The sequence below is a fragment of the Neopsephotus bourkii genome, unplaced genomic scaffold (assembly GCF_033783945.1).
Source record: "Neopsephotus bourkii isolate Nb327-2 ecotype Australia unplaced genomic scaffold, CSIRO-AGI_Nbou_v1 NB_1016, whole genome shotgun sequence".
Classification (NCBI taxonomy): domain Eukaryota; kingdom Metazoa; phylum Chordata; class Aves; order Psittaciformes; family Psittacidae; genus Neopsephotus; species Neopsephotus bourkii.
The window spans coordinates 2,608,614-2,619,061 of NW_026901505.1; the positions used below are offsets into that span (position 1 = coordinate 2,608,614).

The window sequence follows — 10,448 nt, forward strand, 5'->3', positions numbered from 1 at the left end:
CTCTCCAGGTCTCTCCTCCAAACCCACTCTCTGGGGATCTTCCCCCTGCTAAGTGATGGCCTGGGGACCCCCATCCCTGAGCAGAGCATGAGCCCGGCCTCAAGCCCTCCAGCCCACGCAGAGATAAGAGCCAGGGCGCAGCGTGTTGGTATACATCATACATTTATTAGTGAATATCCCTCTCAAAATCAGCCACAACATTAAAAAAAATAATGATTGCACTACTTGGTCAAGCAGAACTAGCAACTTTCATTTTAAAAAAAGTACAAATCTGTTAAAAATTTCAATCAGTATAATACACATATATATAATACAACATACTAGTTATGTTAAATGCTACAAAACCAATATGATTCCAATGGAATGGAAAAAAAACAAACACTTTTAGAGCTTTTAAGAACCTTTTTTTTCTATATATTAGCCTTTTTTCAAATACATACATGGGAAAAATGAGGTAACTGTAAAATGTGCAAGTAACAGAGCAAAAAAAATTATATATATATATTTATATATATATATATATATATAAAAACTTTCTAACACAGAACACACGTCCTAGCACCTTCCGGGGAGCCGCGGGGGCCGCGGAGGTCCCACCGGAGGGCCCGGGGACTGGTATAATAGAACAGTAAACAGTCCACTATCCCACCACAGGAAATCATTGGTAAACAGTGGTATCTACAGCGCAGTCAGCAATCACAAACACCCTAAATAATTGTTTTTTAGTATTTTTTTTTTTGTCATTTTTTCTTTTTGTTATTTTTTTTTTTCTTAAATGATACTTTTAGCTGCTCATTGGAATAAATTCTGCAGCACACGAGCTGTGAGCTTTCGAGTCGCCGTCAAAGGACCGTAAGGCTTTCCTGGCTCCCTGGGCACCGCGAGGGCGGGAGGGGAGGAATGGGGGGGGGATACGGGGCGTCTCCGGGGGGCACGGGGACTCCTTTGGTTATCAGTCACTGAGTGAGGGACGGGGAGGGGGCCGGGGTCCTGCCCAAGGGGCACCGAGCCCAGCGGTGCCAGTGCCCGCGGCGGAGCTGGTGGCGCCAGGACGGGGCCATCGGCCTCGACGCTCCGCACATGGGGACCGCCGAGGCTGGGGAAGGGAGGCGAGGGGGAGCTGGCCAATAGCGACACGCCGCCTGCCGCCCCCCCACACCCGATTGGCTGGGCAGAGACCTGCTGATTGGCGAGAGGCCCCTCCGGACCAATGGTGTGGCAGCGCAGGCAGCGCGGTCCCGTGTTCCTCTCCACGTGCCCCTGGCCTCGCACCCGGCCGCTGCCCGGGGCCAGCCCTGCTGCCGGCCCCCCGCCCCGCGGGGAGCATCCCCCCGCCACCCTCCCACCCCGTCCCCTTGCACACGCCGCCGCCTCCCGCTCGGAGGGGCGCAGACCCCGCGGGGACGGCCCTGAAAAGTCTCACGGTCCTGCTGTGGCGTTGCGGACATGTGCAGTACAGTGCATGGCAGTATCAGCTGAGCACAAAAACCCCTCTCCCCACCCCCCTCACCCCACAGCCGGCTACACGTAGCCAAGACCACGTTCCAAGCTGGTCAGACATGCATGCATATTTGTGAACATTTACATAGGGCTGGCGTCCGCTCGGAGGCTCCCAGGCGTCAGCAACGCGCGCGCCGCGAGGGGAGGGCGGCCCTCACGCCACCCCCCGCCTGTCACCCTCCTCACTAAGGAATCATGCAAAACCACGGGATGGCTGGAGCCGGGCGGCGGCATCTCTCCTGGCCCCACACGGTTATGGGGGAAGATATGGCAGCGGGGGGATGCTCACAGCTCCCCCCCGCACCGGCTGGGGCAGGGCCGGGGTAGCACTGAGAATACACCACGAGGGTCTGGACTAAACCCCGCTCCGTGGCCCCCGGCCGGGCTCCCCCGCACCAGCCGCCCAGCCAGCAGGACGGGGCACGGGGCTATTCCAATCTATGGCAGCGGAATAGAAACGGCAGCAGGAGCTGCGGGCCAGGCGGGCACCTCATGCCCATGGCTGCAAGGATGGGGCTGGGTCTCCCCCCTTCAGGCATCGCAGGACGCCACGGCCCAGCCCCAGGAGCTGTGCTGGGAATGGGAGAATGAACGGGGAGAGGGGCCGGGGCTGTGCCTGCACCATCCTCCCACTGGCTAAGACCCCAGCCAGCCACAACACTCCAGGGCTCCACTGGGCAGTCGAGGCGGGAGAGGGGCTGCGTGCGGAGCGGGGATGGAGGCAATCCTGCCCCGGCCACACCGCGAGGCTGCTGGTGTCCAACCTCGGCCACCTCCTGCGGCTGCCCCGGCTCGGGATGCATCAACCCGCGGGGCTCCCTTCTCTCTCCTCCCCGCGTCCTCCATGAGCAACGCCGAGGGGAGGAGCCGCTGGGGCAAAGGGCCACGGAACCAAAAACGCGACGGAAAAAGGAAAGGGGGAAGGGGGGGAACAAACTAGCATTAAAAAAAAAAAGGTGACAAAGGGAAAAAACGCTAATTCCCTAACGGAGTACAAAGACCTGGAAAGTGATGGAGCAACAATAGCGTCTTTGGAGCGTGGAGGGCACGGCCACGCGCCTCCTGCCTCCAGCACAACACGATTCGGGGCCCCGGGAGCGCAGCCGAGTCCGTGCCCGGCGGGGAGGAGGAGGGCTGGCCTGGAGCCCGGGCTGCTCAATGCTCACCACATCGAGGAGAGGCTTTGGGGAGGGGGGGTAAGCACAGGGTCAGGCCCTAGCAGCGGGCAGCGGCCCCCACCCCTGGCCCGGCGTCCTCGTCCTCTAGCGAATTGTGCGGCTCAGCACCCGCCTGCCTCAGTCCGCATCCCGCTGCACCTCCGACGCGTCCGCCCGGCAGATCGGGCACGTGCGGTTTGCCTGCGGGCACCGAGAGAACAGGGGTGAGGGAATGGACACCCCAGAGCACCACCACCACCACCGCAAGCTGGAAACACCCCTAGGGTGCCACCTCCCGGGCCTGCCTGATCCACCCTGGCACTGCTCCCAGTGCATCCTGTGGCAAATGCCGGGCCCTGCACCCCCAGCACCCCGAAAAGGCACAGGCAGTACCTTTAACCATTTGTCGACACACTTGGCGTGGAACTCGTGGTTGCAGGGCAGGACGCGGAGAAGCTGCCGGGCCTCGAAGTCACTGAAGCACACGACACACCTAGGGGAGGCGGGCGTCAGTGTGACCCCAGCGTGGCAACACAGCCCCCAGCCACCGCCAGGCACCCCCCGTTCCCCCACAGCAGGCACCCCGGGCTCACTCACAGGGTCTGCTCGGACTGATGGCTCTCGGGGTTGAAGCGGTAGGACGGGAGGTGCTCGATGTCTGCTTTGGTGAGTCCCCGCGGCTTGGCCTCCCCCAGCCGCTCAGCCAGGTTCAGCAGCGCCTGGAGGAACACGCAGAGACTGGTTCAGCTCAGGCCCCGGCACAGCACCCCTCCAGAGCGATCCCCAAACACCCCCCCCCCAGTTCCCCCATCCCACTGCCCCACGGAAAGCTGGAGATGATGGTGGGAATGCCTGGTAGGAGACAGGGAGCTGCTGCACGGCACACGCCTGCCAACGCACCTCGTAGTTCTCCATCTCCACATCATCCACGTCCAGGTCCAGGCTGATCGTGGGTCCCACGGCTGTCGGTGACACAGGAAGCATAGAGCTGGGGTGGGCAGGACAGCGTGATCAGTGTGGAGCCACAAACCCCAACCTCCACTCTGGCATGGCCAGAGCCACCTGTGCCAACGCCGTGCCACTGTGTCTCCCATCCTGACCCTCATGGCCCCTTGTGTCCCCCAGTACTCACAGGAAATAGGGCAGGAAGCTTGGGTAGTACGGAGGGGGTGGCGGAGGAGGCGGTGGAGGGGGCAGCGCCTGCTGCAGCCGGTACCGCTGGGTGTTCAGCCGCCGGGGCATCATGTGGGGGTATGGCTGCAGAGAGATGGGGTGCTCAGAGCCGTGCCAGCCCCATGGCGTCCCCCCACCCCTCCCCAGGACAGGCACTCACCACGCCAAATGGCAGTTCTTGGTGCAGCGGGTCGTGGGGGAGGTAATGCAGCGGCACAGAGGGGGACAGCGTGGGAGCATGGTGGGACGGGGGGTACGTGAAGCCCGCGATGGGGTGCTGCTCCCCTCGCAGGTCCACGTCATTGTCTATCCTCTGCAGAGGCTGTGGGGAAAACAGTTAGGATGGGGGAAGTGTCCCAAATACACTGCCCCATCACTAGCAGGACAGAGGCACCATGGGCATCCCACCCATCACCCCAACTCATACCCATGGGGGTTGCAGAAGGACAAGCCCCCCAAGGTGGTCTTTGTTGGGCCACAGGGTGCATTGTGTCCCCAGCCCATACCCGCACCCCAACTCACCATACGCGGATGCTGGGCTTGGAGAGGTACAAACTGCCCCAGGGGGGCCATGTGGGGTGGCTGGTGGGGGGGCACTGGCGGTGGTGGGGGGTGCAGGATGTAATGGTCGCTGGAGATGATGGGGGGAAACGTCTGGTAGGAGACGGGAAGCTGTTGCATGGCACATGCCTGGATCAACTGAGGGAGGGAAGAGAAAAACAGAGGTCAGACACCACTGTGAGCATGGCTGCCCCCTCCCCAGAGCCTCCAGCAGACCTCCTGCCCCCAAAGCCTTGCTCTGCAGTGGGGATGGGTTCCCATGTGACCTCTGGGCACCCACAGTTCAGGGTTTCCCCTGTGGGTGTCCCCACTGTCACTCACCGGGGGCGGGAGGCAGCAGAGCGGGTAGTGCTGTCCACTGAACATCACTGAGCATGCTGGGAGCTGCTGGGTGCTGCACCCAGGGATGTGCTGGCCGGCGTGGATGGGGAAGCCTTGCGTCGTGACGGTGGTAACCGTGTAGGAGAGAGGGACAGGTCCCTGGTGCACCTGAGGACAAAGCGCCGAGGGCACGGTCAGTGTGCAGCCACAGATGAGCCGCAGAAGGGCAGCAGGACACTGAGCACCTGGCACTAGGACACAGCCACCCACCACCGCTGTCCCAGTGGTGTGCCCAGACAAGGGGAACTCAATGCAGGCTGCATTCAAGGTGGGTTTTGTACCCCTCTTTGCTCCCCATGGCTTCCAACCCAGCACTGCCACCACGGACGATGGTGACAGTTGTGACACGAACACTATGAGAGGACAGTCCCCAGCCCCTGGGAGCAGGGACCACCCCAGGTACACCCAAACTGGCAGAGGGACCCCAGGGTTTAACTGCTTGCAGGACAGAGCTGGGTGCTCCCAGCAGCAACCGACCATCCTACACCCAGGGACCTTATCTTGGGACCAGTGCCCCGGGGCCACCAGAAGGTCACCTTTGGGACCGGGGGGCTGCAGCACGTACCTGGTCATGCAGATCCACCATGAATGGGTTCTGGTGGGGCGGGTGAGCGGCCGGGTGAAGCATTCGTGGCGGCGTGCTGGGGAGAGCGTATGCGCGGGGCTCATCTACAGGGCCGTGCGGCTGCTGGGGGAAGGCAGGGTGCAGCTGGGGCTCATCCTGGCCCAGCAGGGCTGCCAGAGGTCGGTCGCGTCGTCCCCACTGACGCCTGGCAGGGGGGCTGCGGGGCCACCGCGGGAGAGAAACAGAGCAGGAGTGACCCCACAGCCCCGGGCAGGGCGGCCGCAGGCGGGGCAGTGACAGCTCGGCTCCTGCGGGGAGGTGCTGAGGGCACTGAGCTCCAGAACCGGCTCATCTGCTCACCCTGCCCGTGTCCCCATCGCCTGGGCCAGGATGCGCTTCCCTGTCACAGTCTCCACCCCAAGACCCCCAGGAACCAGCGCCTTGCCCCAGCAGATACACGGAACCATCCCCGTGTCCCCACACACACACACGGGTGACAGGGCCCCGCGCCCCGTACCTTCGCCGGAGGTGGTCGGGGCTGCTGCAGGGTCCCCCCGAGAAACGGCGCTGGTTAAAAGGGGCAGAGGGTGGCCGCCTATTCACTGCCAGTTCCCATGGTCGCATTGGTGACGTCGGGAAGCGGATGGGCACGCGGGACCTCAGGCTCCAGGCAGGGCGAGACACCAGCACCTTGGATCCTGTGAGAAGGACACTGGGTCACCCCAACCCTAGGGCTCCGGGAGCCCCATATCCTTCCCAGGCCTGGGCACTGCGGCCCGCTCCCCACTGCTTGCTTTGGGAAAGGGAAGGAAGGGGAGGCCGGGGCAGTGGGATGGTGCCATGGATGTGCTGGAGCTGCAGCGCACCTGGCTGCTGCCTCTGCCACCTCCACACTGGGAGCCAGGAACCCTTCCTGTGCCCGGCACTGCCACCCGCACAAGTGACTCCGGGGCACTCCAGTGTCACTGTCCCTGCATGGCTCAGCCTGATGTTTCCTCCAGTGGGGATAGCAATGCCAATGAAAGCCTCTGCTGCTTGGGCACCTAGACCTGCACCCACCCTATCTCCTAGGGCTGGATGCCGCCCTTAAGGGCGTTAGGAAGAGCCTGTCTACCCCCCCCCAAGGTCAAATCCACCCTCCATGCAAGACACAGACGCCGAATGAGAGACAAGCACTGTTTTTCACAAGCAACGCAGGGCCCTGTGGCTGCAGCAGCATCCCAGGCTGCTCGCTGGCCCACAGGGAACCTGAACCATAGCAGGAGCTGGGGTCCAGCATATGCTAGGCCAAGCCAGGCTCCAGTGCTGCTCTAGGGGCTGCTCTCCCTTGCTGCGCTCCAGAGCTTGCCGCTCCGGACTGATGCTGCTACCCCAGTGACAGGCACAGGCGGACAGCAGGGCTCACGGCTCTGCTCTGGCTCAGTCTGTCCATATCAACCCTGCTGCATCCAGGGCAGAACCACACATCCCCATGGAGGGGCATAGGGACAGGCTGTAGCTAGAGCGGGGCAGGCAACCCTAACCCTAACCCTAACCCCACCAGCAGGGGTCAGTGGGCACACAGCCCCAGGGAAGCCTGGCAGTGCACACAGGGCACATCTGCATGGGGAGGCTGCGTTGCCCCATGTGTCCAACCCCCCCCCCCCAGGCATGCTCCTGCTGCTCCCCTGCCAGCACCGCTTGACCTCCACAGCCATGGCCTTGGCACTGCAATCCATACACCCCTAAACCCTGCCCGCCTGCAGGCTGCTGGTGCCCTCCCAAAGCAGCTCCTTCATTCCACATCCTCCTCCTCAGTGCACAGGGCAGAGGCACACCAGGGCCAGGAAGGGCACCCTGAGCACAGGGAGCATTGCTCAGCCCCAGGAGGAGGCTGGGGGGGTCTCAGCCCAGCAGGGAGAAGCCACAACATCACATCTGGGTGACATGCATCACACCAAGCATGGCAGAAAGTCACCGGAGCGAGCCCTGTACCACACAGAGGGGTCTCAACCTCACACCCACCTACCAAACCATGCTGAAAGCTGAGAGCAGATTCTTCTCTCTGTTGTTTTGGGGAGGGACCCCAAAATCCACACGCTGAGGCCCCCATGGAACCTGCCTGGGGTGCTGCTGGGGAAGGGGCTGCACTCAGGGGTGGGGTTTGCCCCACAGTGCTTTATTCTGCCCCCAAACTCCTGTCCATGTGCCCTGTGCCAGTAGTTGGGGCCGAGGTGTTGCAGCGGTGCTCCAGGGTTAACCCCACTCCCCAGGAGCCTCCGAGGTGTTGCTGCTTCAGTTTCACATCCTCACTCTCGGAGCACACGTGGTACCGGGGCACCTTCCAGACCAGACATCACAATGATGGGCTCGGGGACGGGAAGTGCCTATCTCCACACAGGGGACATTAAAGCCATGCCGGGGGTCCCAGCACGGCACCCCGAGTGGGACATCGCCGCGTCCCGCCCCAACCCGCACCCACATGGCGCACACGCGGCTGCCTCCTCGCACCCGCAGCCAGCCCGGGGACGAAGGGGAGCGCTCGGTGCGGCGGGGGGCGAGGCGGCTCCCGGGCCCCGCCGAGAACAAAGTTAGCAGCGCGCCAGCGCTCACGCCCGGTGCCATCTGCTCGGGCAGCACCGGGCTCCGGGGGAGCCGCCCGCCCCGCCGCCGCCTCCCCGAGGGTCCTGCCGCCCGCTACCCCACGGCTCCGGCTCCGTCCGTGCGCTCCGGGCTCCCCCGCACCTCCTTGCCCCGCCAACACCCCCGGGAGCGGGGTCTCCGCTGGCACCGCCGCACCGGCAGCCCCCCTGAGGGCCGGGACGCCCCGCTGCCCCGACCCCAGCCCCGGCGGTTTCCGGGACGGCGGCACATCCCAGCAGCCCGCCGGGGCACCGAAGCCAGCAGCACCCCAGCGCTCAGCCCCGCCGGCAGCCCGCGCCCCCCGCCGCAGCAGCGGAGCCCCGCCGGTGCCGGGCCGGGAGCTGTGGCTTTAAGAGCGGCCGCTCCGGGGCCATGTGCTCGGCGCCAAACAAAAGCAATAACAAAGGCGGCCGCCGGGCCCCGCTGCCGCCGCCCGGGGCAGGTGCCGCCGGGGTTCCCAGGGTAGGTCCCCGCCGCGCTCCCGCCGCCGCCCGCACCTACCTGCACCGATGGCCTGGGCCGCAGCTCCGGTGCCGCTGCGGCGCCCCCGCCCCCTCTTGCCGCTCTTTGTTCACCGACGCCGGGCCCGGGCCTGCCCCCCCCCCCCCGCCGCCGGCCCTCCCTCCCCTCCCACCCTCCCTCCCGCCCGCCTCCCGCCGGGCCGGCCCCCTCCCCGCCGCCGCTGTTTCCGGTGCCTCTTTGTTTTCCGCGGCGGGGCCACCGTGGCGGGGCCGGGGCAGGCGCGGCGGGGCCGGGGGTGGCGGGGGTGCCTGTCCCTTTAAGAACCGACGGCGGGAGCGGAACGCACCGGACCGAGTCACAACACTCGGAGGCCCCGGGGGCGCGCGCGCGGCTGGCGGGAGGGTTGAGGATGCGGGGGGTTGGGGGGGGGGGGGGGAAGGCGGTGCGCGCGCTCCCCACGTGACCAGGCGTGTCACGCTCCGCAGCCATCTTGGAAGCGCGGGGCCGGGCCGCCACGCGGGGCAGCGCCGGGTTCTCCCCCCCCCCCCGGGGGGGCGGTGTCTTAGCAACGGTCTCCATGGAGAGGGGGCCCGTAGCAACGGGGCCGGCCCCGCAGGACCGCCCCCCCCTCCGGGGCGAGCGGGAGCACCGCGCACCGGCCCCGGTACCGCTGGGACGGGCACCGCGGGGGCACCTTACCTGCGGTCTGTCCCGCCGCTGCCATCGCTCCCGGCCCACTAGGTCTCAGCAGCTCCGTGAGCCCGGTGGGCCACGGGGACAGCAGCACCGTGTGCCCGGGCAGCCTATGCCATGCTCCTGCTGCCAGGTGGGTGGGAAAGTGAAGGCAGGAGCTCGGCTCCCCATCACCCTCCTCACCGGCATGGGAGCATGGAGAAGCTGTCCCCATCCCACCCAGCACACTGAGACCTCGCCTGCACCCACCGCCTGCCAGGCACACGCAGCTCTCCCACGGTATCTCTACACAGTTCAAGCTTCCAGGCACCAGAAAAGCCCCCTTTGCTCCAGAAAAGCCTCCCGCTCTCTCCCCTCGACTAAACAAAGAGCAGGAACCCCTCAGAGCATCCCCTGCAAGCGAGCAGAGCAACACCGGGAGCCGTACACCGAGGCTGTGCCCCGGGCAGCACCGCAATCCAACCCCTGTGCTGAGGAGAGCACATCGCAGCAGCTCTGCCGAGAGCCAGATGCTGCATCCAAGGCAAACTTCCCCGTGTTAAAACGCACACTTAGACATTTCCCAGCCAGCCGGCAGCCCTGATGTAATGCCTATAAACCAGCCCTCCCCTGACAGCTGGGCTTTAAAGTGCTACCAACAGAAAGGGAGCTAATTAATTTGTAACATCACCCCTTTCAAAGAAAACCTCAGATCCCTGGCAACAATTTAATGATTCAGCAGGCTCATCATTGCCATGAGCAGTTGGGTGTCTGGTTTGCCCCATCCCAACCCCGTGCCCAGCTCTATCTGCCACGATTGTCAACAGCACCACAGCCAACTGCTTCTGTCCCCCGGGTAGGGTCACACAGGACAGGAAAGCAGCATGCCAGGGTATCATGCAGACCCTATGATGGGGTCCAGAGACATGTGCACCATGGGCAAAAACAGCCAAAGGACTCAGGCATCAGCCCAGACCTGAACAATCACCCCAAATGTGTGCACCACTACAGCCTCTTTGCTTCAAGAGCTTGAGATTAGAGGGAAAAGGAGGAAAACAGCACTCTGCACTTTGACCTTGTCACTGTGGGCAGAGGCAAGCACTGCACCTTTGCAAGGCTACCAGGACATGGTCTGATCCTGGGCAGAGCACCATCAGCAGGCAGAGGCCATAGATGGTGGATGCCTGAGCAGACCACTCCAGCATCACCAGCTCCCCCACGGCCAGCAGCTGTAGATGGCTTCGGGATGGCAGCAGGAGAAGCCGTCAGTGAAGCACAGCTCACCTCCCTGTGCTCCCTGCCCAGCCAGGCTGCACAGTCCCAGTGGCAAAGCCAGGTCCAGCCACACCACGTGC

General features: G+C 64.0%; 1 protein-coding gene across 1 annotated transcript; it reads right to left on the bottom strand.

The window, feature by feature from the left end:
• Positions 1-2,424: 2,424 nt before the first annotated feature.
• On the bottom strand, positions 2,425-9,015 carry RNF44 (ring finger protein 44). Its single transcript, XM_061360211.1, is given in 13 exon segments — positions 2,425-2,858; positions 3,051-3,150; positions 3,255-3,376; positions 3,558-3,645; positions 3,790-3,914; positions 3,991-4,152; positions 4,353-4,529; positions 4,713-4,880; positions 5,338-5,554; positions 5,855-6,035; positions 8,461-8,677; positions 8,679-8,874; positions 8,876-9,015. Coding segments are annotated over 13 exon segments (1,941 nt in total). The 5' UTR covers positions 9,001-9,015; the 3' UTR covers positions 2,425-2,795.
• Positions 9,016-10,448: the final 1,433 nt, after the last annotated feature.